Source organism: Podarcis raffonei, chromosome 3 (genome assembly GCF_027172205.1).
Source record: "Podarcis raffonei isolate rPodRaf1 chromosome 3, rPodRaf1.pri, whole genome shotgun sequence".
NCBI lineage: Eukaryota > Metazoa > Chordata > Lepidosauria > Squamata > Lacertidae > Podarcis > Podarcis raffonei.
Genome location: NC_070604.1, coordinates 61,798,584 through 61,826,324, shown reverse-complemented (window position 1 = coordinate 61,826,324; position 27,741 = coordinate 61,798,584). Strand labels below are relative to the sequence as shown.

Genomic DNA, 27,741 nt, shown 5'->3' with positions numbered 1-27,741 from the left:
CATTTTTTGGTGAAAGATTGCATCACAAAGTCATGAGATTTTTGAAGGCCAGCTATGTTTCAGTAAGCACATTGGTTGCAAAAGTGTGAATTACATAGGTTTGCACTGAAATGCTAACCAAACTGTTTTAAAGTTTGCTTCTGAGAACTCACTTGCTTCACATCTACAAAAAAAATTCATCAGTAAAATTTGTTTGAACTTAAGCATGAGAAGTTAAGCATGAGAAGTAACAAAAAGGGAATGCTGTGAATGCAGTGTACAGTGGTACCTTGGTTTAAGAACAGTCCAGCTTAAGAACGATTTGGTTTACAAACTCCACAAAACCAGAAATAGTGTCTTGGTTGAGAACTTTACCTCGGTCTAAAAACGGAATCCGAATGGTGGAAGGGCACTGGTGGTGGGAGGCCTCATTAGGGAAAGCACGCCTCAGTTTAAGAATGGTTTTGGATTAAGAATGGACTTCCGGAATGGTTTAAGTTCATAAACCGAGGTACCACTATATCTTGATTTCAGTAAGGCTTTTGACCAAGTCCCATGATATTCTGGCAGAGAAGTTGGTAAAATGTGGGCTGGACGTGGTAACTATTAGGTGGATTTGTAGCTAGTTGGCTGACCAAACCTAAAGAATGCTCATGGTTCCTTGTCATCCTGGGGAAAAAGTGACAAGTGGGGTGCTGCAGGAGTCTGTTTTGGGCCTGGTGTTGTTCAACATCTTTATAAAAGACTTGGCTGAAGGTACTGAGGAGATGCTTATCAAATTTGCAGATTACACCAAACTGGGAGGGGTAGCCAATGCCACTGAAGACAGAATCAGGATTCAAGATGATCTTAACAGATTGGAGAATTTAGCCAAAACTAACAAAATGAATTTCAATGGGGATAAATGTAAGATTCTATACTTAGGCAGGAAGAACCAGCTGCACAAATATAAGATGGGGTACACCTAGCTTGCCAGTAGTATATGGAAAAGGGAACTAGGGGTCTTAGCAGAACACAAGATTCATATGAGACAACTGTGTGATGCAACAGCAAAAAAAAGCTAATGCTATTTTAGGCTGCATCAACAGAAGTATAGTGTCCAGATCAAAGGAAGTAATATTGCTCTATTCTGCCTTGGTCAGACCACACCTAGAGTACTGTGTCCATTTCTGGGCACCACTATTTAAGAAGGATATTGACAAGCTGGAACATGTGAAGAGGAGGGCAACTAATGGTTTAGGGAGTTGGATAAGTTAGCCTCGAAAAGAGGAGAGTGAGAGGAGATATGAGAGACATCTTCAAATATCTAAAGAGCTGTCACATGTAAGATAGAGCAAGCTTGTTTTCTCCTGCTCTGGAGGCTAGGACTCAAACCAATGGATTCAAGTTACATGAAAGGAGATTCAGACTAAACATCAGGGTGAACTTTCTGACATGAAGAGCTGATCCACAGTGAAACTCTCCTTCCTTGGATGTTTTAAACATATGTTGGATGGACATCTGTCGTGGATGCTTTAATTGAGATTCCTGCATCTCAGGGGGTTGGACTAGATGACCCTCAGAATCCCTTTCAACTCTACAATTCTATGGTTCTAGGAAAGCTATACATGGATGCATTCAAATGCAGTGCCTAAACCATGTTTTAGTGTTGCATGCATGAACCCTGGTTTCATCAGCTTCTCTCTCCCTTCTACATCTTCATCACAGCCAAGAAGAAGAGATTGTAAGCTTCTGCTTCTATTTTTAACTAATAGCAGCATATTTTTATATTCTAACCTGGACGAATTGTTACTCTTAACTATGGTTTAGGGAAACAAACCAATTCCAATTGTGGTTTATAATCTTGGTCGGTTTCCCTATACCATAGTTAAGATTAACTACAGGTTCAGGTTCAGACATAACAATAAATTCCAATTATTTGAAAACAGAAACAATCTCCTCCTCATAGTCATACCAAAAGAAAGAGAAAAGCAGGGAGAACACATGAACTCAAAACTTGTGCAAGCTGCACTAAATCATAGTCTGTGTCAGATATGAGTAGACTGCCAATTCTACTTCTCTGTCTACAAAATTTATGTTCCACATTTTGACAGCTGAATATTAGTTAAATAAAATTAGAATCTTAATGAAATACATCAGAAAAAGGGAAGGAAGAGAAAGGGAGGAAGAGCCTAAATACTTTAATTACATCATGGTTTATCCACCCTAAAAATTCCTGAAACACTTAAAATACTTGTAATTTGGAATACATTTTGTGCAGATTAAACAACAAAAACAAGGGGAACAACTTTTCCTATATTGCTACAATGGGAGTATTTTGAAAACTGCATCAATAGTTTGAGAAACTGCACAGAAACCTAATGAGGAGTGAGGTGTTGTAATAATCTTGCTGTCAAGGGAAATCCTGTTTGCTTTTTAAAAAGAAACATGAGATGCTCACTACAAATTTGAAAGCGGGGAGTATATACAACAAAAATAATTGTGGTTCGAGGACCCGACCCCCGCGAAGTGAAATGAAGACACAAGGACAAGTGATATAAGGTTGATGGGCTAGAAAAGGCCACAACTTTATTGATTACAGCAATGAAAAGGTATTGGCTTAGGCATTGGATCGAAACAAGTGGGTTTATTCACCAGTAGGTGGAGCCTGTTGATGCTAATCCAACTATAGGCTCACCCCTGCTGTCACCGAGGGTCGTGCCATGGCCTCCCGCCAAGCAGGCATCGGACAGAATACACGACCGCCAGATTCCTTTAACGGAATACCCCTAAAAATTGAAGGCATAGGCAATGGCCACACCTAGCACTTCGACACACAACACATTATTCCAATGCCTAACCTACCCACCAATACCACAAAAGTTGTGATGATTGCTACGAGGTAGGCGAAAAAACCAAAAAGCCTAATGCCAAATGGAAAAACTCCTACCAGGCCCCCCGGGCAACCAGGGCGACCAACCTAAGGTCCATAGCAAGGCCAATGACCTAAGCCCTAACTAAAAGGGAGTGGAGGGTGGGTGACTTGCGATGGGACGACGATGAGGAATGAGGCCAGGGAGAGGCTGGCACTGCAGCAAAAGGCTGCTGAACACGCCCCCTCCACGGCACCTGGTTGGGTGGCCATCGGGGGGGCGTGAGCGCCAGCCAGGTGAGCTGGAGGCAGGGGGCAACGCCCCCTGCTGGGCGGTGCTCGGGCTCCCGCCCACAACCACTCCCCTCTCTTTCAGGGAGGAGAGTCTTTACCCAACTCTATCCTGCTGAAAGGCAGAATAAGCCAACCCACCAGTCACCAAAGTTCAACCTATCACAGTGCGCCACTACAGTTTGCAAAACAATGAGGTTCAGAAGACGCAGAAACCGAGATGCAACCAGAAGAGAATAGAAGGGGTAAGCAAGGAATGTTGGGAATGTTATGTGAATTCCGCAGAAAAATATAATTTCCCCTTAACATAGCTGGTCAGAGGATGCTGGGAGATTATAACATGTTGGAACACAGCTCTTTGTATGGCACGCGGAAAATTAGCAATATAACTAGGAACTACAAGCAATCTATTCCCCTTGCTGCCAGAGAAATATCTGCTGCAGGATTTCTCCCTCTGCTGGAGAAATATCTGAACTTTGCTACAAATATAAACTTGAATAAGCCAGAAAAGAGTTTATAGATTCTTTCTAAGAATATATGGCACATTGACAATGATTTAGTAAATATCAATGTTTATAAGAAACCAAGTGATCTGATATTTCTATGGGCACACTGACTTGATTTTTCTATGGGCATAGATAGACAGATAGGTAGATAGATATAGAATACATTAGAAATACTTTGTTATTGTAAAACATTACAATCTCTGTGTTTCGCTCAATATTTAAAGGGTTCCGACAAGAAAGCTGTGCAATGTCAAATCAAAAAGAATAAAGCAAAATATCATAGATTCAACACAGCAATCAAGAAGCCAGTCACACACATGCAATATACCAGGATTACTCATACTTGTTGCACTAGAGGGAGTGCTGCAACTCAGTAACCAGTCTGCAGTGTTTAAAACAGTCATGTTGTCTCCTGAGAATTGGAATGGTATATAGTGGTTCATTTTCTGAATATCTGCTTAACATACAACAACAATTTTCAAAATAAGAAAAAAAATAGGAAAGGAAATTCTCTGGACCATTTTTAAGGAGGACTACTGGGGTGAATTATCACATATAGTACTTGTTTGTGTGGTGCTTCTGTCACAAAGACACATAGAATAAATATTCCTGTTTTCAGTAACATGTCTCTGGATACCAAATCAGAAAAAGCCTCACACATACATCAGATTCCATTATAATACTATCAGGACACAGGTGTAAGTGTATTATCCCATTTGGACACACATTTGTATGATAGGGAGCATTATACATATAAAAATGTACTGATTGAATCCAGATTTTGTCATGCTTGAAGTAGTCTATTAACTAAGTGCCATTTATTTTAGCTGGCCAACTAAGCATGACAAAGTCTGCATCCAAACAAACCCATGTGAATACTCACCCTTAGTCCACTTGATATTGAATCATAGAATCTTCAAAAAATCCATCTCTATTTCTCTCTCACTCTCTCTCTCACTCATACACATGCACAAGCAAACCACCAGCTGTTTCAATTTTAGTGCCTCTTGATAACGGCTCATGCCATACACTCACAAATGGTGTTTTTTTTTCTTAAGCTATACAACCTGACAAAGGCATGAAATTCACTGTTGTATAAGGCAAATATAGTATTACATCATTTACAACTAATTTTGTTTTTAAATTCCAAAACCAAGCAAGTCTGACCAGTTTAAAAAATGTTCTGATCAAGTCCTGTATGCCCTGGTTCTTTTACTCATTGATATACGTCCAACAAGGGAGAGCCCAAATCTCAGTAGTACTTCACATGCTTTGCCTGCAGAAAGATTGAGAAAGACCTCCACCGTAGAGGAACCTGGAGCGTCATTGTGTTACAGTCGAACACTGGGCTAGAAAAATCTAAAGCATGAGTTAGTAAAAAAGCAACTTGGTTCATTTAAAATGCACCCAGGAACGCTGATACAACAGGTGACTCGCTTGTGTCAAATAGGATGAAGTGGACGCTAAGCTCAGTACTTTATATATTTTCTCCTTTGGTTTAATTTTCCTTTTAATAAAGGTAAATGGAAATGAATGCACAAAATGTAAAGGTATCGCTCAGATATCTGGCTGAGTTATGCTTTGATAATCTGTGAGTTAAAATACTGTAGCAAATATGTGGACTTGCAGGCTAGCACAACAATTTTATGAGCCAACTAAAATTAAACAGATTTAAGAACATTTTTGTTAAGCAAAACACACACACACACACACACACACACACACACTGAAAAAAGCCTCTGCCTTACTCTTACCCTTCCTGTAATGTGTGATGCCTTTGCTTATATGAGTCTTCTGCTTGCCATGCAGAATTTATGCCATTGTGAACCACTGCCAAGTTACTGAACAAGCTACAACAGCATACTACAACAGCATAAAAATCCCCATGGCAGTTAGAAGTATCATAAGGAAACTAGCAAGATATGTTACAACTACTAAGTGGATAAGACACCACACTGAGGCTGCTGCAACAAGCAGCAGTATAACATGTGGGTCAGGCTATAGTCTGTCAGTGAGACCACAAAAAGTGCTGTGACACCTTAGAAACTCACTAGTTGACTTTGGCATACAACATAAAATCCTTAAAAGCAAAATAAACTTTGATTAAACATATTGATGTTGGGTTTAATCCAGAATTAGTCATGCTGCTTTTGACCCATCACTGATTTCAGTTGGTCTACGCTAAATATGATTAAGTCTGGTTTCAACCTCTTGTACACATCTTTTTTCTGAAAGGTAATTTACTTTTAGAAATATGAAAATGATCCAAATTCGCTCTTTCCACACCCTAGAAGTATAATGAACTTTTAAAATTTACTCAAATGCTGCAGACTCTCACTAAAATTGTCTTATGAATGTCAGCACCTGATCGAAAGGATCACTCACGTCTTGTTTGGATGAACAGAATAGGCTCGGTATTTTTAAAATAAGAAGATTAAAAGCAAACACCAGGCTGGGTGTTTGGATAACGAGATGCAGGAAGATGCTGGTACAAATAGCCTCAGCAAGCTTAAAGTGCAGGCCAAATTGCAATGCAAGAAAAATAGTTGGAAGGTGGAAGGATGACTAACATTAAGACAGGTAGAGATTAATGGAGATATACTGGAGACAGAAGAGACATGGCTGGTAGGAAACAACACAAGTATGGGAAAGAATAGGGCATTAATTATAAAATTTTATATTAGAGGACTGTACCTAATACACAACTGATTACCTTACGCTATCATCCATGGTATATATCTTTCTTTCAACTTCTTCATTAATGTGATGTATTGCCACCATATACCAGTTTGTCTCTAAAGATGTCAGAGCACTTTTTGTTTTTAAACTGAAAGAGGTAGGTGTTCACTCACCGCCTGTTCCATTTGTTGTAACAGATGTGCTGCTAAGATTAGATTTGTCCAGTTTAGAACTACCAGGTGTTTCACTGCTTCCCACAAGATTATGAGGGCTTGCTAGATCCTGCATTTCCATAGATCTATTAGAGAGAGAAAAGTAATACTATTACTATACTATTTACATAATGGAAGTGTGCAGAGAAGCCATTTTGAGGCCATAGTAACTACATACACACTGAAAATAAACACTTTCCCTGATAATTAAATGCTGGAAAAACAGCAAGCAGTATCTTAAAATCAGCCTCATACCCAACACTGTTTTGGAGAGAAATCAGTGGAGAACTGGCAGGCCGAGGAGGAAAACAGGAGCACTCAACCCAAATCATGCTCTCCTGTTGGCAATGGCCACTGTGGGCAATTCAAAACATATTACCCAGCATCCCCTGAAACTCCACAAGGCCTGCTAAGTCATACTCTGTAACTAATAAGGCATGCAAGCTAAAGGTGGAACCCTATGATCCACTGAGGATCTACAAGGAGTGCTGAGGTGCACTTGCTGATACCGTTTAAAGAAAAGTACATTCACTGGATATGGATGTGCCTTGGCATAAAGTATCTAAAATTAGTAGTAAAGTGTGTAAATTAACAGTAAGGTGCATATTCAGGATTCATATATATGGTTTTTTAATGGCCCGGCTGCTGGTGTTTTGCACTGAAGCAGACAACTTTTCCTAGCTGCCTCAGTTATCATGGCTGCAACCTTTTCTCTCTGAGATCAATCTGGTCCCTGTCACCCATGCACTAGTACTCCAATATGTCCTATGCAGATAACCCAAAGACTGCAGCTAGTGCTGTTCTCTACAGCTTAGGAGAGGATATAGGGGTCATATTACATCTATTTTAGGTCAACTGTACTGGCTGCCAATGCATTTCTCAGCCCAAATTAAAGTGTTTAAAGTCCTAAATGTACTGTGTCTGGTGTACTGAAGGAGCACCTTCTCTAATATAGAACTCCATCATTTACCTACATGAAAATTGATACAGGTGGACCTTTTCTGCTTTGTCACCCACACTAATGGAAATCACCCAAAGGTAACACTTGCTTGGCAACCTTCCTGATCAATTTGCACAGGCAATTAAACTTTTCATAAGAAGGCTGGAATGATCCCCCCTGAACTGTTCCTTCATTTGAGAACAGGGTGTTTTGGGGGGCTCTAAGCAACTTGGATTATTTCTGGAGTGGGGGAAGGAGACACTTAAGATTGCTCTTGTGGCAGTGACAGCAAACAAACATTTGGAAACTTGTTTGCCAAGACAGGTACAATTTGGTTCCAATTCCAAATGCAGGCCTTTTTGGAGCAGAGGAACACTAAATGAAAAAGACTTCTGTTTCCTACCTGCCCAATACTTATGCCAACTCTTCTGTCTATTGATCCAAAGATTCTATAAGTATTGTATTATTTTCTACTTTTTCCGGAGGTATACAATACATTGTTTCACACTCCTCAAATAGAAGCTACTGGAAGTTCTAGGAGTAGCTATCACAGGGTCAGTTTTATTGTGAGGACATACTACTGCAGATTTATGTTTTCATAATAGATTATGTTTATAAATTTAGCTGAGTGAAGCAGGCACACTCACAGGAAGTACAAATACTTAAAACTGCTTCAGTCCCAAAAAGGGTTTTCATTACCAGCTAGCTCCAAAAAAATCGAACCTACTTTCCTTCCTCTTGTCAAAACCAGAACTGCCTCTTTTTTTGCCTGTCTGCCCTCCCCAGCAAGAACTTGCATTTCTACCTGTCTTTCTTTTAAGTGATGATTAATCAGCATTCATGATTAAGTGGGCAAGCCACTAAGTGTATAACTAAGAAGACTAATATAGCTCCTAAATATGTGAAATACATGGTATAAAACTTTGGCAAACGTCAGCTGGGAAGCCAGGTGTGCACTGCCAATCCTCACTGCCAGCTGCTCCTGGATTCGAGAAATTATAAGGCAGCTTACTAAAGAAACAGAGGATAGCGTATAATTGGGGTACAGGTTATATAAATACAAGCACATCGCTCAACTTCCCTACAATTAGACATCAAGGTATAAGCACACAAGGCAACAAATTAATGTATGTGTTATTGAGAAACTAAATTTGTAAACATGACCATATGCAACAGGAAAGCTCATAGAGCAACCACTATTTTTGAATTTATAATCAATATTATTCTAGTGAAACACATTCCTCTGCATCAAAGACAGACTCTTTCAATCCCTCATCAGAGAGGATTCTCCATTCTCTGAATCTCTCTCCCCCCAAATATTTTTTCCTTACACTATTAGCACAAGACCAACTATATCAACAGAAGAACTATATCAACTGTATCTGAAGAAGTGTGCATCAACACGAAAGCTCATACCAATAACAAACTTAGTTGGTCTCTAAGGTGCTACTGGAAGGAATTTTTTTTATATCAACAGCCTATTTCTAGTCATCCTGAATAATGCAACTAAGGTGTATTATGTGTAGCCCAATGCATTTTTCTGGCTTTCTACAATATGTGGTAAGAACATGAATGAAACATACCACACAAAAGCCCACACACAACCACCTCTCAAAATTCTTTTCATTTCGCCCTCCTGCTGCTGCACCCTGTGCCACATCTCATTCCACTGCAGTAGGCAGCTGAGGATGCCCCTTATAGGATGGATTGGACAAAGTGAGTTCCACACTTTTTGGAGCTAAGCCATTTTTGCCCATTACATACATGTATACTCATATCATTATTTTGTTCACAGTTCATGAAGGCTTTAGTCATACGTCTAAAACTTGCAAAGCCTATTTGACCAGAGATGACAAAAACAAAAACAAAAAAAGTACAGTGTGTATATTGTGAATAATGGTGAGTTTATTATACCATCCTTTTAAATTCCTTAAAACTATTATTTGTTGCTAGACTAGCGTGGAAGGTAGGAGACGTTCAAATGAGTCCCTTTTAACTACTATGCAGGTGCTTTTCAGCTCTGTATTCTTCTTTTCTACCTATCATCTGTGTGTTTCATCTAAGGAGTGAGAAAGAATTAAGCTGTGTTCCCAGAGATGGGAACTCTGCCATTATGCATTTCTCCTTCCCTGTGAGAGCAGCTGGTGAGAGGTGATGTCACACACATGGCCTCCCAGCAGTGAAGTTGTTCTCACTTACCAAGAGAAGGAGCGAGGGGCAAGGCAGTGAGGAGGTCAGTGCTGTGTGGGCACATCAACAGAGCTAGTCTGGTGCTTCTGCCAACTAGTCCACACAGCACCTCTCTGCTCCTGCCCAGCTTGGCAAGTGGCAGCAGGCCAGGTGCACAAAGCTCCCCTCGTCATTAACAACTCCTACTTCCCAGGATGCCAAAGTGCCAATGGTCAGACAGAATGGGAATGGTGGCCCAGAGGTTCCCTAAAGGTAAAGGTAAAGGACCCCTGACAGTTAAGTCCAGTCGCAAATGACTCTGGGGTTGCGGCACTCATCTTGCTTTACAGGCCGAGGGAGCTGGCGTTTGTCCACAGACAGTTTTTCCGGGTCATGTAGCCAGCATGACTAAGCCGCTTCTGGCGCAACGGAACACTGAAACCACAGCAGTGCACTGAAACACCGTTTACCTTCCTGCCGGAGCGGTACCTATTTATCTACTTGCTTTTTCGGTGTGCTTTTGAACTGCTAGGTTGGCAGGAGCTGGGACCGAGCAACGGGAGCTCCCCCCGTCGCGGGGATTTGAACCACCAACTTTCTGATCGGCAAGCCCAAGAGGCTCAGTGGTTTAGACAACAGCGTCACCCGCATCCCTAGAGGTTCCCTACCCTTATTTAAAAGAATTTTAGGCAGGCCTTCACTAAAACTATCAGGACAATGCAGTAGAAGATAGTAGCACAATATAAAATCACAATAAAATCAATATTGCTGTTTATTCAATGTTATGTTTCAAAAAGTGCAATATACCTTTTAGGAAAAGAAAGATTTTTCAAGTACTTAATCATCTTAAAGAATTTAATATGTATATTCAGAACTTAAAATATTATTCACAATCTGCCTCAAATAATTAATAAAGGGACAAAAAGGGCTAGATTTGAAATCCCAGAAATGTGTTAAACAGGATAATTTGTTTTTCTTATCAACTTGTCTTAAGAGTTAAATCTACAACTGTATGGCAAACAAACCCAACAATGAACTGCAAAGCATACAGGCAAAAGAATAAGTGGCTCCAACATTTAATTGTCAGTAAAAATAAAACTCAGAATTCATACTTTTGGCTCACTGCCTTTTTCAGTGTTCTGAACGTGAAAGCATTCAGCTGAAAAACATGTCTACAGAGATTCCTAAACTGCTGTGCACACTTTTCTAACATAACTCTACCAATATACCTTAAATCATGACCTGCAACAACCTTGCAATTCCAGTTCTGGGCCTCTTCTGAACAGCAGACAAGAAACCCCTAAGGACTAGGCTGAGACCACCATACTCATTTTCACTTATAACCAAATCCAGATTTGAACTTTGAAAGCCTAAGGTGGAAAACTGATTGCGGAAAGGCAAATCCATTTTACCCTTAAAAGAGTAGGTAAACTTACCCTACTTTGGGAATTAACCTTATATTTGGTCACTTTCAAAGAAACAATACAGACACAAACACACTGAAAATCAACAGTTAGATTGTTAAATGTAATTCACAACAGCAATACGAATTCCGGGTGCACGAGTGGATATATGGGAGCCTTCTGGATAGCTTATATGTAGTGTCATAATACAGAGAACTTATGAGACTCATAAAGAATCTTATCTTTTGGAGAAAGAATGTGTGAGTCAAAGAATCAGTGAAGATTTTCTTTCCCAGTGAAGACTTTTTTATTAGGGAGTGGGGAGGAGGAGAGAAAGAGAAACTTGCAGGATAACCAGGTTGTATAAACAGCCCATCTGCGATGCAACCACATAAAAGGCCCATGGGCAAATCCAAACGCATTAGGAGAAGTGCTTGAGGAATCTGCCAAGCAACCAGATGCTCATGATTGCAGAATTACTTCTATAGCTGTCATCTGTATCCTCCAACTGCTGTTCAAAATGTGGACAATGAAAATGGTGACCTAATAATATGCTGAGTACTACTTATACTGTAATCTGAATTATCTGTATATGTTAAATTATATGAAGATTTAATAAATTGGTAAAGTAAAAAACAGTAAAATCTGTTCTAGTTAGTATTATCTTAAATCACTTTCTTTAGATTGAAATGACTATAATTAAAGGGTTTCCCCCCTCCTGTTACATGTTCTATTTACATGTCTAAGCCCCTATTACTTTCTTGCCTCCTTTCTTTGGCTTTCAGCTCCAGCAACTGCCTTCCCTTGTTCTGTATCACAGATCCCTATTTCCATCCTTCCTTCAGTCCTACTCATATCTTTTTATTTCACATTACAAATATAAGCAGATTCTACTGGTTCCTTGCCACCTTTCTGTGATTCCCCAAATGTAATCCATTTCAACCACAGCTACTTGTTATCTTATACGGATACAGTGGTACCTCGGTTTAAGAACTTAATTTGTTCTGGAGGTCCGTTCTTAACCTGAAACTGTTCTTAACCTGAAGCACCACTTTAGCTAATGGGGCTTCCTGCTGCTGCTGCGCCGCAAAGCACAATTTCTGTTCTCATCCTGAAGCAAAGTTCTTAACCTGAGGTACTATTTCTGGGTTAGTGGAGTCTGTAACCTGAAGAGTATGTGACCTGAAGTGTATGTAACCTGAGGTACCACTGTACAGTGTTTGCGGTGAACTGGCATTTTCATGTGAAAAACCAAATAATTTTAGCCTGAAATGCAAAAACCAGAATTTCTGTGGAGTGCAACTTGGTCAGAAATCCACTGGCAGCCATGCATACCTGTGACATGCTTGCATGGGGTCACTGACAAGTGCAAACCAACCCTGGCTAATTTGTACCTTTAAAGCAACGAAATACACAACAAAGCAACCTCTCCGACTGCATGGAGCCCGGACAGCCCCATGGTTTTCTATGGATCCGAGGACAATGAAACAATCGCTGAGACTGCTAGAGCGCCAGTGGCGGAGAACTCATTCTGAATCTGACCGGACACAGGTTAGAGCTCAATGTTGAGCCCACCAAGTTGTGACAGTGACGGCGAAGATTGCATCTGCAGAAAACAGCAGTAGGAGACCCTTTCAGGTGGTGCGCAATTTAGTAAGTCCAATGCAGCAAAGCTAAGTAGAACCTTCTTTCTTTTGGCTTCTATGTACAAATGGTTCCTGTTGCAGCTGGTGTATTACAGATGATTTGTCTTTTCATTAGCTACTGATTTTCTCCCAATTAGTAATATCTAACTAAGTCATACTGACAGCAGACCCACAGAATTCCATGGGCTTATGTTACTTCATGTCCATTGATTTTAATGTGTTTACTCCAAGTAAATCATTCTTTATTTTTTGTATTTTTTTTAAATGGCAAAGCAGCACTATTTTTCAATTTTTTTAAAAAATAAAAATTAATTAGATGACCCTCAGGGTCCCTTTCAACTCTACAATTCTATTCTATGAATTCTACACTAACAGGCTGATTCTCTAACAAGCTAGTCTATCTTAATGTGCATTTCCTACCTATAACTTCCCAAAGGGCATACATTGATTTTACAGAATGACAACCTTGTGCTCAAATTATCAAACTTTTGTTTAAAATTACTACTTCTGTGGTAAATTTCCACCTTGAAGTTAAAGTGCTATAGAAACAAAATAAAATGCATAACTGTTTTACAGTAAGAGCCTAACAACAGAAATTATTATTGCATGTTCTTTCTTTGCTTCTCTTCCCTTCATTCCTTTTTCATTCTAGGTACACCTAGAATCATTCTTTTCGCCAATATATTTTCCTGCATTAGTGAATTCTCTTTACATAACTGAGACACAAATGTAACTTGAAAGTTTCTTTCTAGAAAAGAAAAGCCAAGTAAGACAAAGAATTTGCTGATACACACATGCCACTCCAAGAATTCTCCTGACGAAGTTCCCACACCCAACTTAATTACTTCCCTACTATAAAAACATATTCCATCTGCATTTATTCTAATACTTCCAAGTCCAAAACCAACACACAATAAAGCTAGCTAAATAAATGAAAGACTTTAGCCCCAAGTAACAGGCCAGGAGCTATTCTGCAAGTGAAAGCACCTCCAGCATCCATTTTTGTGCTGACATTTCACTTTACACACAATGTTTTCACAAGACTTGTTTTAAGAAGAATGTTCATCATGCCCAATGCCTGTATGCTATGCTATAACCGTGCTCTCTAGTGCCACTAAGGCTAAAAGTTCACTGATTATTCTAAATAGTGTACATTGCATTTCTAACTTTTCTGTTTGGTCAACGATTTTGTTAAGTTCAATCTTATGCATACAAATACTAATGAAAAATTAAAAAATCAAGCAATCTCTAATTTTTTAAAAAATATACACACTGAAAAACCATTTCCCAAATGGCCTAAATATTCAGTATTGCAAGGTCACTGTTTATTCTATGAGGAAATGTGCATTATGATGGAAAGGCTCCAGGTAACTTGTGTACTTGTTCTGGTCAACCCATAGACTTATAAGTATACATAACTGTGGCACACAGAGCTGTAGCTCATGATAAACTGTGGCTAGAATAATAGCGAGGAGACCATTAATTGTAATGTAATTGTACCAATTAATGTAAAATGTAAAAATGTGAACGTTCATTCATTATTCATTCAGATACACCAGTCAGAGAGCTAGGATCTGCTATAGTACCCTGTTGCTTTTGTCATTACAGTGGTACCTCGGGTTAAGTACTTAATTCGTTCCGGAGGTCCGTTCTTAACCTGAAACTGTTCTTAACCTGAAGCACCACTTTAGCTAATGGGGCCTCCTGCTGCTGCTGCGCTGCCGCTGCACAATTTCTGTTCTCATCCTGAAGCAAAGTTCTTAACCCGAGGTACTATTTCTGGGTTAGCGGAGTCTGTAACCTGAAGTGTATGTAACCTGAAGCGTATGTAACCCGAGGTACCACTGTATTATATTGAAGCTTTTCAAACTAGAAGTCCCCCCAAACAGATTCAGAAAAAAGGCAAAGAAAACACCTAATTGACAGTATAAAAATTCTATACTAAAGTCACATATAGAGATTTTAAAAATCTAAAAACAACAGAGTAACATTAAAATTAGAACAGGATTTAAAACAAACATAAAAAACTTTAATAGCCTGCCTAACATCATAAATTTCCAAGAGTTTGCCCATTTCCCACTGCCTCCCAGTTGCATATACATATGGTGGCTAACTTGGATTTGCCTCTATGTCGGGGTGGGGAATCGAGGGTTCACAGATGTAATTAGGCACTGTTTATCAATTTGGCCTATGAGGCCATTTTAGCCATTCCACATATGCCTACTTGCTCAAGTGCGGAGTAAGTAAAGATGTGGCTGAGCCAAAGGTGGTTTGCAGCTGACTGCTGTGGACTGCAAATTTCCATTTGTGGAGCTATGCAAACCCCAATGATCAGTTGATTGTTAGGGCTTGCCTAGCTCTATGTACGTCACCTTGCAACCCTCAACAATCAGTTGATTATCCATGAGGGGAAAATAGATAACCTGATGTCACTGTGAAATCAGGTGATCTACAAGTGGCTATCTCCATGTACCTGTCCAGCTTGTCTTGTGGGGTGGGGCAAGATAAGGATTTGACCCACCAGATGGGATATAATTCCCCATCCCTGATACATACTCTAAGTGAAACGGCCTTAAGATTGGGTGAAGTTATATAGCATAATCCTATATACTTCTTCTCAAAGTACATTCTATTGAGATCAATGGGCCTAACTCCCAGGTAAATGTGTTTAGGACTGCAACCTTAGAATGCTTTCAACACTCTGGTGTAAGAGGATAGATTTGGGTCCTGAAACTCATTCTTAATAGAAAATGTTTTGTGTTTCTGTTAGCTGCTAGTGATAGTCAATTTTTATCAAGATAATGTGATTGTTTAAAAACTTGTAATATTTAGACCTATTTGAAAACAGAAGCAATGGATGAAACAACTCAGAAAAGGCCTAAATTGCTTCATATTACAAATTTCAAACAAAACAGATGTAACAGAACATAAATACTGGGTGGCATGTTTACAGTCATTCTTACTTACTTTATTGTCCAAAATAGAGACAAAAGTGTCATAAAAGTAATATATGTAAAACAAATAGTAAAACATGTCGAACAGTGTACTGTTTTCCAAACAGTAGCATTTTTACTCTACATAAAAAACTAGAAACATTAAAGCTGAAAATAAGTAACAGTACATAGACAACAATAAAACAGAGAAACTAGACTTTTTTATACAGTAACGTCAAAATTACTTGGTCATACATATGATTCTGCATGCCAGCATTTAGCTCTTAATCCAGCCAAAATATAACCTCTAAAGTGAAATATATTCAGAAGAATACAAAAGGAGCTATTTTCAGTCTATGAAAGCAAATTATCTTCCATGATATTTACATTTATCTTTACCTTTCATAATTATTCTTATAAATAGCATCACTGCTTCAAAGCACTTGAATTTATCAAAGCACTGTTTAGTTGCTTTACCTGGAATTCTGAGGTTCTGAAACATCTGAATCTGTGCACGCTTTCTTCACCTGCAACAGAGTATGATTGCCAGTTACTTTCCCATGAAAAAACGAAACAGAAAAGTTTCCTCACCTACAGTTCATGCACTTACATCACACAAAATGGACAGAGCCCTGCTCACCATGGTCTCTATAAAATACTTCTCACATTTTACAGTGCGGATATGCAATACTAAACAGTGTGCTTCATTATTATCCCACGAACAGCTGCCAACTTAACTTCCCCTGACTCCGCTAGTATGTAAAACGTTCAGCTAAAATAGTTTGGGAGTAGTCTGACTTGGAACAAAGAAACCAAAGAACCAGGTTCCCTGCTTAGAAACGAGAAAGCCGAACTGTTCTCAATTTTGTAAAGAAATGTTTTCCCAACTGATACGGCTTCTGTTTCCTGCTAAAGCTCACAATAATAAACACCAGATTCTGTGGCAAAAGTGCAGTGTTAGCTAAATAATTCATACATTAATTTTCATCTTCTAAATCCGGTATACTTAATGTGTGTTGCTCCAGTTCAAATATTTTGCAAGTATTATCCATATGTATCTATAATCTAGCATGTACTTTGTCTTTTCAATCTGCGCAATAACTCAATGTTTATCATGGAATGAGCAAACATAAAATATTTATTAAATTTGATTTTCCACATTTTGCATAGCGTTTGTGTCTTCTGAATCTCATATGCAGTAAGACCTCCTATTAGATGCTTACAGCGTTTTAATTGAAACTGGATCAACTGTTATCAGTATGTCCTTTAAACTGCTAAATAAATTATAGCTGTGTTTTATACAGAACATTTGGTATAAAATACTTTATAATCTTAATTACTTAAAATTTAAAAAACACAACATAATTCCTTCATTTTTGCAATATGTGGCAATGTTACAGGAGGGATAACAGAGGACGAGGCATAGTGATCTGCCAAGAGTGGTCCAGTACAAAAAAACGGGAACTTCACCTAGTTCCAGGCTCATATCCAATATCTATTGGCTGGGTTCCACTTAACAAGAAACCACAGGTTCCTACTATTAGAATGTATGGTAAACCTTGGGCTTCAATGCTCCCTGTTCTGTCTTCTCCTCTTATTACCAGATCTGCATATTTACTGAAAGTGCTAATTTGGGGAATTGATAATACTACTTGGGAGTTGCAATGGTCATATGCACCTTGCCAAACAGAGCAATTTAGCAGTGATCAATGAAAACCATTATTACTGTGTACTTGGTCCTATGAACTAGCAATAACTGCATCAGGGTTGCCATTCTACTATTTATTTGTAAAACAATAAAATAGTCATATCAACTAAATATCATGCCAAAGAGCAAAATCTTATTTTATTAAGAATGACCTTGCCATTCTTGAAAATGGGCAAGCTTGGCTTTCTTCAGGAAATGCAAAAAGAGCACTTGATTTAATAAGGGTATAGGATGTGTTTGCCAGCGGGCATTCATAGGATCAGGGCTAGCATGAACCTTAGGGGCTTTTCCTATCTAGCACAATGACAACACACATTGCTCAGAATAAAGCCAATTCATACACATAGTTCTGGGACACGTATGAGGTTTCAGCTGAACTGAGCTACTCAATAACAATATTTTACTCGGCTCACAAGTCAGACACCTTTCGAATAGTATTGGTACACTACATTGATTCTCAGAATTGTGTTCAAGGTCCAATGGTGAGAACAGATGGCAACATGCAGAAGTTTGTGTGCATTCTCAGGTGCATTATGTGCACTTGGCACAAGATGCAATGATGGAACAGCTGGCAACATGCATTATGACAGGTGTACAGACAGCTTGAGAGGATGCCACATAATGCCACCTTCCTGTCATAAGATCAGGTAAACACTGGCTCAGGGAAGTAGAGGGATTGTCTTACCAAACACACCTAAGGTGATCCACACAAATCTTTCAGCCTGTTTCCTATTGCAGGATTACGGCTAGAACACTAGACCAAGAGGTTAAGAGAAACAGCCTGCCACCACTTTCTGCTGCAGCAACAGAGGCTGCAAGAGAAGGGGTGGTTTAGAATCTCAAATCATGCTTTATTTGACAGTCTGCTTCCAGTAGCATTTTGTGGGCTCAGACAATCTGGATAAATGCAGCCTGCAACATAAATGTTTTTTAGCAATTGGAAGTGGCTCAGTAAGAAGCACAATGAGTTTATAAACTAATCTGTAACTCATATTCCTTTTTCAATTCATAGTAATAGTAATGGAAACTGATGTGAACATTCAGAAGATGGCCTACTGATCAAATACTCCAACATTTGGCAGAGGAGGAGAATAGGAATGATGCAACACGTAACAGAAAGGACAAAATATCATAACAAAAGTTTATCCCCCCCCCACTCTTTCAAGCTCAACACAGCTTATATAAATTCTCTACTGACTACCACCACCTATATCCCACTTTATTCTCATAACACTTATGAGACACGTTAGGCTGACAGATAGTTCATTCACAGTTTCCCTTTCCCCTGCGCCAATTCAGAGGTAAACAGTGGGTTTCCCTGGAAGAAAGCAGTGGGACAAGTGGAAGTGTACTTGAACCCAGAGGGTGACCTCTCTACTCCTTCATTGCCTCATCTGGTCCTCCATTTCCACCCAGCATTCTGGTACCAAACTCATTTACATATCTTATAACTCTGATCATATGAAACCCTTTCTTAAATCCCTTCACCGGCTTTCTACCTACTTCCACATTCAGCATAAGATCCTTGTTCTTACCTTTACAGGCTTCTATGGTCATACCCTGCTCGAACATCTCTCTAGGTCAGTGGTTCCCAGTTAGGGGTCCACGGCCCCATCCTCTGTCTTCCCTCTCCAACTATTTTTTTTGGTCATTTTTGCATGGTAATGTATCAAATTTTATGGTCTATTTTAGCGCTGTGTGGTTTTTCTATATACAGTGGTACCTTGGGTTAAGTACTTAATTTGTTCTGGAGGTCCGTTCTTAACCTGAAACTGTTCTTAACCTGAGGTACCACTTTAGCTAGTGGGGCCTCCCGCTGCTGTACCACTGCAGCGTGATTTCTGTTTTCATCCTGAAGCAAAGTTCTTAACGTGAGGTACTATTTCTGGGTTAGCGGAGTCTGTAACCTGAAGCGTCTGTAACCTAAAGTGTCTATAACCAGAGGTACCACTGTATTGGCCAAAATTGGTTTTGAAATCACACCGCGATAACAATTTTGACCCGGTAATACACAGTAATATAACACTCCACACATGAGGGAGAACAGGGTAACCGACTTCAAGGCACCGCCAATATCGCATGATCTCAGCTGATCACACTGCTGAAGTGAGTTGCCTGCCCCTCACGCTGGTAGAGAACAGGGCAGCTGATCACTTTCAGTTTAAGGCACTATGGTACTACCTTCCCCTGGCACTGAGAAAGAGCAGCTTTTCTTGGTCAGCAGGAAAGCAGCAGCAGCCACAGCGGATGTGTATCTTCTCTGGCTGCCACCACTGGCTGTGGCTTGATGCACCCCCCCATCTTCATCCCCTCTACCATGCGGCAGAGGGGTCTCTGCTTCCTCTCCTCTCCCCCATTCAATCTCCGCAGCTGCTCCTTCCCTCATCCCACCTGATCTGCACACAACCTACCCGCCTGACCTCCATGACTACAACTCCTTCAATCGCTACATCTGATCTGTATGCATCCCACCCACCCAAATCTCTGTGACTGCTCCTTTCCTCATCCCCACACTTGATGTCCAGTTTCAAACACTGTGATATATCAGAATATCCTGATGTTTAGCTGCTGATATATCACGATGAGCCAGGTATCACTCAACCCTAGTCTGCTTTTTAGCATGCCTAAAATAATTTGCTTATTTGGGGCTACCCAAATTTTGTTCAAAAAATTGCTTTGTAGAGGTAATTAGAGTTATCAAAATTTTCAAAAGTAGGGGGTGTGTGGCTTGGCTTTTGAAAAATAGGGGATCCTCAGTAATGACCTAATAATGAACCACTGTTCTAGGTAGTTGTGCCAAAATTTCATAGAAAATGTGGGTTTTGTTTAGGTATTTGAATGAAGTAAGAGATGTCATCACACTGATGATGCTCTGGAAGGTAGCTCTGGAAGAAGGGGGAGACCTTCAGACAGTGGATTAACTGAAATGTCACCGATTATAAATGTGTATATAACAACCCCTTTTTAATTATATTTTAGTTTTTTATTTCTATTGTTGCTTATCTGAAAAGGGTACTCAACTAATAGCACAATCCTAGCCATGTTTCTAAAGTAAGTCCAGTTGAGTTCAATTAAACTTACTTTCAGTAGTTATGTATAGGACTATAGCTATAGGCTGCAATCTTATACACCTATACCTTGAAGTAAGTTCCACTTTACTCAGTGGGACTTACATCTGAGTAGGCATTCCTAGAATTTCACTGTTAATGTATAACTGTCTGGAGCATACAAAATGCTACATGTCACACTTCTGCACAAGTTGTTGTTGTTTAAGGCTTCTTTATTTGTTACAATTAATGTTTTCTGCTTCTCTTTGTATTAGTTGTCTGTGCAAAAATCCACACATATTGTCTTTTTTCCTCCTTTAATATTTACTGCCAGGCATATTGGGGGGGGGGGAATCCCTAGCCACACCTATCTTCAATAGTTAGGGGCTCTCTTAATAGATAGCTATTTCTAAAATTACAATTTTAATCAGTTATAAATAGGTTTACAAGATTTGCATCTGCGTATTTATTAAACTAATTACTATGTTCTAACCCATCCAAGCAAGGATGTCAATTTCACTGCTGTGTTCTAACTATTAGTGCCTTACAACTAATATTAATGTAGTCCCTTTTTGTTTAACAAGTATCTTTTCACTATTGCGTACTTTTAGAAATAAGCATATAGGATCTATTTTTCTTTTGTTTTAAATCATATCATTGCTGGCCCAGAGTTATAAGATAAAATGTAAATATGTCTACATTTACATAAATAAATTTATTTACATCTTCATATTAATGAAATACCAGGATTTATTTTTTAAAAAACCTGACAGTATTGCTTTGCTAAAAATTATATGCATGTCTACTCAGAAGTAAATCCCACTTAGTTCAACTATATTGTACTTTAAGACTGAAATCCTATACACACATGTACTTGACAGTTACTCCCATTGATATCAGTGGCACTTCTGAGTGTGTAGCCTCTCCTCCTTCAAGTGGACATACATAGGATTTTCTTGTGAATCTTTAAAAGTCAATTAGCTAGAGAAAAACTTAGAACCTTTCTACAGTATATGCAGTTTGTTCTGATTTTTTTTTCTAATCAATGTTTCTATTTACTTCATTTACTTCATTGGACTTATATACAGGGCAAATTTCTTGTTGGTTTCCCATAACCAAGCATTTCACAAATAGAAGTACTGGTGCACATTTAAATCACAAGAAAATATTTTTAGACATCTCTGTCAGACTGCTCCAAATGTTAAAAATAGGTTTTTAACCAATGTTATTTAATTCTAACCTAGATATAACACACATTATATTTGTTCATCATCTCACATTACACACTGGTAAGCAAATAATACCCGTTATCATTCAACATACATTTAATAAGTTGTTTGACATTTGTCTTTCTTTAACAGCTGTCTTGCGTTTTCTAAACATACACTCATCATTTTTACAACATTAAATTTGAGAGGACTTTCCGGATGCTCTTTTATGTTCCAATTTATGGAATTCATTAAACTATTTTATAAAACCACAGTGTAATTATAAATAAAGCCTAACAAAAATATTTTTGAAAAGGGGGTTGTTTAATCTAAACATTTTAAAATGTACTAGTAGGAGTTGTTTATAGGTAAAATTTTAGTGTTTTAAAAGCTGTTAGTTTAGAAGCCAAACCCTGTCTGATTAAAAAAAAATGGTTCAGCTGAACTGAAATATGAAAATACTAAGCAATCTAAGAAAAGAAACATGTAATTGGATACTGCTGCTTGCTGTTCACTAGACCTTACGAACCAAGTTGAGGAGCATATTGGCTGTAATAATTTATCATACTTTTCTGCAAAACAGTGTCCCTTAACAATACAACTCCCTGCAGCTCTAAATCTATTTTCACAAGTGGACAGTTCAAGCATTTTATTTTTTTCTCCAAAACTTTACTTCCTTTTCTAAGGTAATAAAATACTCCTGAACTCTCCCAAGTTCTCTTGAATGAAAGAGACATTTAAGAAGCAGTAGTTGTTAACGCCAATTCACATTACGAATCCTGAAGTGCAATATAGCACTTAACTCTATGGTCTGTTGTTCTCCTTACAAGGTAGAAAAAACATTTATGTATACATAGATATAGCATTGCTTAACTACTATTGTTTTACAGCCAAATACATTACTTGCATCACTATAAACTATATCAAAATTTTATGAATTCTTTTTAAACCCAGATAAACTGCTACAAAAAGCAAGCTCAACATTTTAGCTCTGGAATGTCAGATTAAAACATCTAACAACGAAAGAAATACTATAAATGATGTGTTGTTTTCTATTCCAAACAGCCATTAGTCTATGAAACATTGCAAAAAAAGTATTTAAAAGGTATTCCGTGACACACAAAGAGGCTAAAATTCAAAACACACTTATCCTGGAGTAAGCCCCACAGAACACTGTAGGGGTAACTTCTGAGTAAAAATATACAGTATAGTGCTATTATTTTTTTGAACGAAAACGTATTTCTGCCAAATGTCTGATGATCTTACGTCTCTCCCGAAACATAATTAAATATTTCATATATTAGTAAAAAAGCAGGATGCTTACTGTGAAATGTATATATATTATGAACGCATATTTAAATAACTATCATTTATGAATGATGGTTGAAGCTAGAGCTTCCACACATATGAGATGTGATCAGTTAAAAAAAACCTATAAAAACATGCAAAGTAAACTAAGGAATATTATCCCTAAATAGGAAAAAAATCTCATTAATGATTTGATTAAATAAACAGACACTATTTAGTCTCAACTGCTTTCTGAACATGCTAATCATTGTCACATACGGAAATAAATTACAGGCTTACCTCATTTCCCTCTCAAGATATTTAAAAGAATTCCCCAGACACTTTGACTCGAATTTGGGAGGGGGGAGCATATATTAAGTTCTGCACCAACAAAATTCCTCTACCCAACACTGGAAATGTGTAGCCAGTTACAGGATCAGATAATTCTGTAGACAGCACGATTGTCTCAAATTCAGGTAGAACGAAAGACACTTTGTTCTTCCTTAAGCAGTCACCGCAGGCTCTGTGGGCTTACTTAAGTTAACTAAAGTGAGATCTGGATAGTAAACAAGCTTGGCTCAGACCAATGGCTTTCCACACCCTTCTGTTTATAGTAAGATGACTTGCATTCAGAGGTCACCCTCATCAACAGCTTCTGTCTTTCAGTGGGTATCTTATGTGGTGCATTTATCCCAAGGCTCTTTTAATGAACCCAGCTCCCCAGCCCCTACTTGCCTGCTGTCACTGTGACACATCTGCTTCTTATTGTATGAAATCCCTTTAAAATTTAAATGCACAGAGCTATGTCTATACATACACTTACACTATATCAATGATTCATTCTAGATGAAGTGTAAACATACTAACACTAAAGCGTTTTTATTTTATTTTAAAAAATGTGTTTTCTAAATAAAGCAGCAGAAGTAGTGGTGGTAAGAATAAATAATATCTGTCCCAGGACTAGCATGTAAGAATTCAGTAGTTGTTTCTGGTAACATACCAGAGACGAAAGAGAACTGCCAAATAAAAGTGGACACTACTTTAATATCCACAGAAAATCTGTTCTCTCCCCTCCATGGGCAGAATCAACTCAACAAAAAACAAACAATGCTGATAAGACTTTTTTATTCATTCATGTTATCACCATTTTTACCATAGTATATTTTTGTTGCAGTAGTACAAATATGTGCTTTCAATAGTACTTTGCATGTTAAGGTAGGAAATAAATATTCTGAGTATTGTCTAATGTTATTGTTATTATTATTCCAACTATTATTATACTAGCTGCCTTTAGCATATTTTAAGGCATATGTTGCAACAGTTGTGTAAAACAATATTTAATAGTTTTAAAAATAACAATTCAGTTTACTGATGGTCACGTATCGTATTGAGAATTCTGCTTCCCACCCTTTCCTTTAGAATAGGAAGTATAATTTTACACTTTACAAAGATGCAAAATTCAGAAGCTCGGTGGAGAGTTAAAACTGAAGATGGCACTCTCTCCCAACATGAGCACAATCTAGCTTGCTGTGCAGACTTAGCATTTGAGTGAAAGTTACACCTGCAGAACATTGTCGGCACATTGTCCTAGTGCAACATTTAAATGACAGCAGCTTGACTCTGTTAAAGCTAATAAAACATGATTGATGACTCGGATTAAAAAGCTATCTAAGTAGATTAGGATATTTGTGCCATCATTTGACAGCTCCAACACTTTATTATTAGAAAGGATTGCCAGGACCATGAGGGTCATTAATAATGCTTACATTTAGGACCATCTTCCACATTACTTTTTAAAAGACACATGAGTATGCTCTACCCCATGTCCTCAGTGTATTAAAGGAGAGGTAAAGGTAAAGTATATATAATGAAGTACAAGCTGTATTTGTGAAAGGAGAAAAAAAATCCTTACCATATAAATAGCCCTTTATAGACATTATCTCAGCAACTCTGGCAACAACCCTGTAAGGCAGGCTGATACTATGATTCTAATATTACAGAGAACAGAGGTTGAGGTGAAAAAAGTAATAGCTTGCCTAAGATCACTAGAGAGTTAATTGTTGGGATGCTGTTTACTTCCCATTCACAGTCTATTCTGCACTAGAAATATATATAGCACATTCTAGATTTTGAATTTGATGGACATTCTCATGTATCTAAGATCTGGCTGTAACTCAGAAATGCATAACTTTTATTTTAAAAAGTTACATAGCAAATGTATTATGCACACGATTTTTAAAAATCTGCTCCCAAGCTCTCATAGTTATTCTTGGGAATATTATTTACAACTGCCTCTCTCCCACCCCAAATAATACAGAGAGCATTTGCACTTCCTTAAACAGGTGCCCCTCAGCTGTAATTATCCGAAGCATTAACATCTCAAGTAATACTCACTTTGTTGCATTAACCAGCATAAACCAGGCCAGACTCTATTACAATAAAAGCCCACCGAAGTATGTTTAAATTCTGAAGGAAGCATATTGTTATAGCCTTGTTTTTTACTGCTACAACAGTCAAAGGGAAACCGAGTAAAAGGTGCAATGCAGTAACAGCAACTAAATCTGTATAAAATAAAACCTACACAAACAACATGTTTGTTCATATGGTACTGCAATGCTTTTATAAATTTAACATAGTTTATAATCTGAACATTTATGAAAAATAAAAATACAAAAAATTAACACCAAAAAGCTCAATGTACCCAATGCATATAAAACAAAAATAAAATATTAGTTTACAGATGGAGATTAAATGTCTTTCAAAATAAAAATGCCCTTGCTCATCTTCTGATGGTATCTCCATGCCAATAAACTGATTTTGCTGGTGAATGCTCTTTTCAGAGAATCCTCGAAACAGAAGTTCTGCAATTGAGAACTCAAGATCACTAGCAAAGAATACTCATATCATTCAAACTAGTTTCTAAGACTCTGTATGGGAAAACAAAGATAGCTGAAGTGGTTTAAAACTACTGCTGAGGTTAAAAAAAATAACAAACAGACCTTCGCTTCAAATTTGCTATCTACAACTATGGGAGAGAATGGGAGGCATTTTTGTTCAACACTGAGGAGAAAGCTAATGGTGATATTCAACAGAGTCATACTCAGAGTAGGCCCACTGAAATCAATAAACAAGGGGCCTACTCTGAAGCTTAGTGAAATCAACGAGGCTACTCTATGACTTAGTTTGAGGCAACCCAGTGTAGATAAGGTCCAAAGCTCATGCATGTACAACAGGGGTCATCAATATTTTTTGGACTTGTGGGCACATTTTGAATTTTGAGTGGCTGCACACAAGCAGGACCTGAGTATGACAACATTCTCCTCTTCTGTGGTTACTAGCAAATTGGTGTTTAGAAGCATACTGCCTCTGAAAGTGAAAGTAGCCATCAGGGTTAGTTGTCAAACTGCCTATTATGGGAACAAATTTAACTATGTGCTGTATGAAGAAGTACTTTATTTTGTATGTCCTGAATCTTCCAACAGTTAGCTTCATTACTTGTCCACAAGTTCTAGTGTTATGAGAAAACAGTAATTATTTTTCTCTGCCCAGTTCCTTTACACCATGCATCATTTTATGCATTTCTACCATGTTGCCTTCTACAAGCCTATTCTCTGAACTACAAAAACAGAAATATTGTAACCTGATCTATTGCTTTGATCATTTTGGTTACTCTTTCCTGAACCTTTTCCAACTCTACAATATCATTTTTGAGGACGACGACCAGAACTGTACACATTATTCAAAATGTGGTTGCACCATATATTTATATAGCAGCATTATAATACCAGAGTTTGCCATCATATCCAAAACAATATATTTAAAAACGAATGTTGATCTGTAACAGTATACTAATTTTTACTACTTCAAATGTCAAATTCATATTTTATAGCACCTTCAGATCTGAATGTTCAAATAATTCACAGCTTATTTTAGTAATTGAAGCACAGTATATATGGAAGAAGCCAGGTTTCAGGGGGAAAGTTTGTGGCTCTGAAGGTGATTTTTAAAGTCACAGTATTCTATAAGAGTTCCTGTTCAGCAAAACAGAAATAGAGATATACAAGGTGGGGGTGGGGGGTGAGGAGTGGTTTATCAGCTCACAGCTAAAAATTACTAGTGAAGTGGCCACATTTCCTCATACACAGTAAGCCACGATTTATGGCATACCATGATGTGTGAATGATGCCACTGAGAGAAAAAGAAGGGTTACAGATCAACTTCTGAGAAAATATAGCAGGCAAGTGATATAAGACAAAGATTAAGTAATCTGTGTGGAAGAATGAAAAACATTACATAGAGACAAAGAAAGAGCAAAATTATAAGATGAAAACATTGGCTAAGATTCAATGGCACTTCCACTCATGCAAGGGGAAGGGTTTCAGATTGCTGCCAAATTCCCCCACAACTGTAGACCCTATTCCACTTGCTTTGGAGGGAACATGGAGTTACAGACAGAAAGGAGGCAGAAAGTACAGTTCACTAAATGGAACTCCACACTCAGCTCTTTGGATCCAAGCCACTGTACATCAAAGAAAAGAGGGAAGAAAATAAAGCACTAGAAATTAGATAACTGCAGAGATGTCCACATTTCAAAAGGAATAACTAAATAAAATTAGCAAAGAAATGGTAGGAACTTGTGTAGTGTTCTCTTATGCCAGCCTTTTTTAATTGCCTTTAAAATGAGATCCTTTGTCATAACTATCTGAAATGTGCTAAATTTCCTAACGTCAAGATTACTAGGAAGCCTACAAATTTCATACCACTAGATAGGAAACGATACTATGCTACAAGTAGCAGAAAATTGGCTGAGTTTCCCCTTAAAGAAAAACAAAAAGGGGATGAGTTTGAAAAATCAAAAAATGAAAACTAAATGAATGCAATT

The 27,741-nt window shown here is 38.1% G+C and overlaps 1 protein-coding gene across 16 annotated transcripts in view; it reads right to left on the bottom strand.

Moving 5' to 3' along the window:
- Nucleotides 1-27,741, bottom strand: part of EYA4 (EYA transcriptional coactivator and phosphatase 4) — a 108,354-nt gene that overhangs the window by 38,602 nt on the left and 42,011 nt on the right. For 6 of the 16 annotated variants that reach the window (XM_053381944.1, XM_053381947.1, XM_053381946.1 and 3 more), the window contains exons 3-5: nucleotides 16,087-16,136; nucleotides 6,480-6,604; nucleotides 3,971-4,039 (exon numbers count right to left, since the gene is read on the bottom strand). The exons of 1 other annotated variant lie outside the window; for it this stretch is intronic. In XM_053381944.1, the coding sequence (XP_053237919.1) occupies nucleotides 3,971-4,039; nucleotides 6,480-6,604; nucleotides 16,087-16,136 (244 nt within the window). Of the gene's footprint in view, nucleotides 1-3,970; nucleotides 4,040-6,479; nucleotides 6,605-16,086; nucleotides 16,137-23,159; nucleotides 23,417-27,741 lie in introns of those variants that run through there. 9 more of the 16 variants (XM_053381951.1, XM_053381952.1, XM_053381948.1 and 6 more) reach the window with 7 other exon arrangements.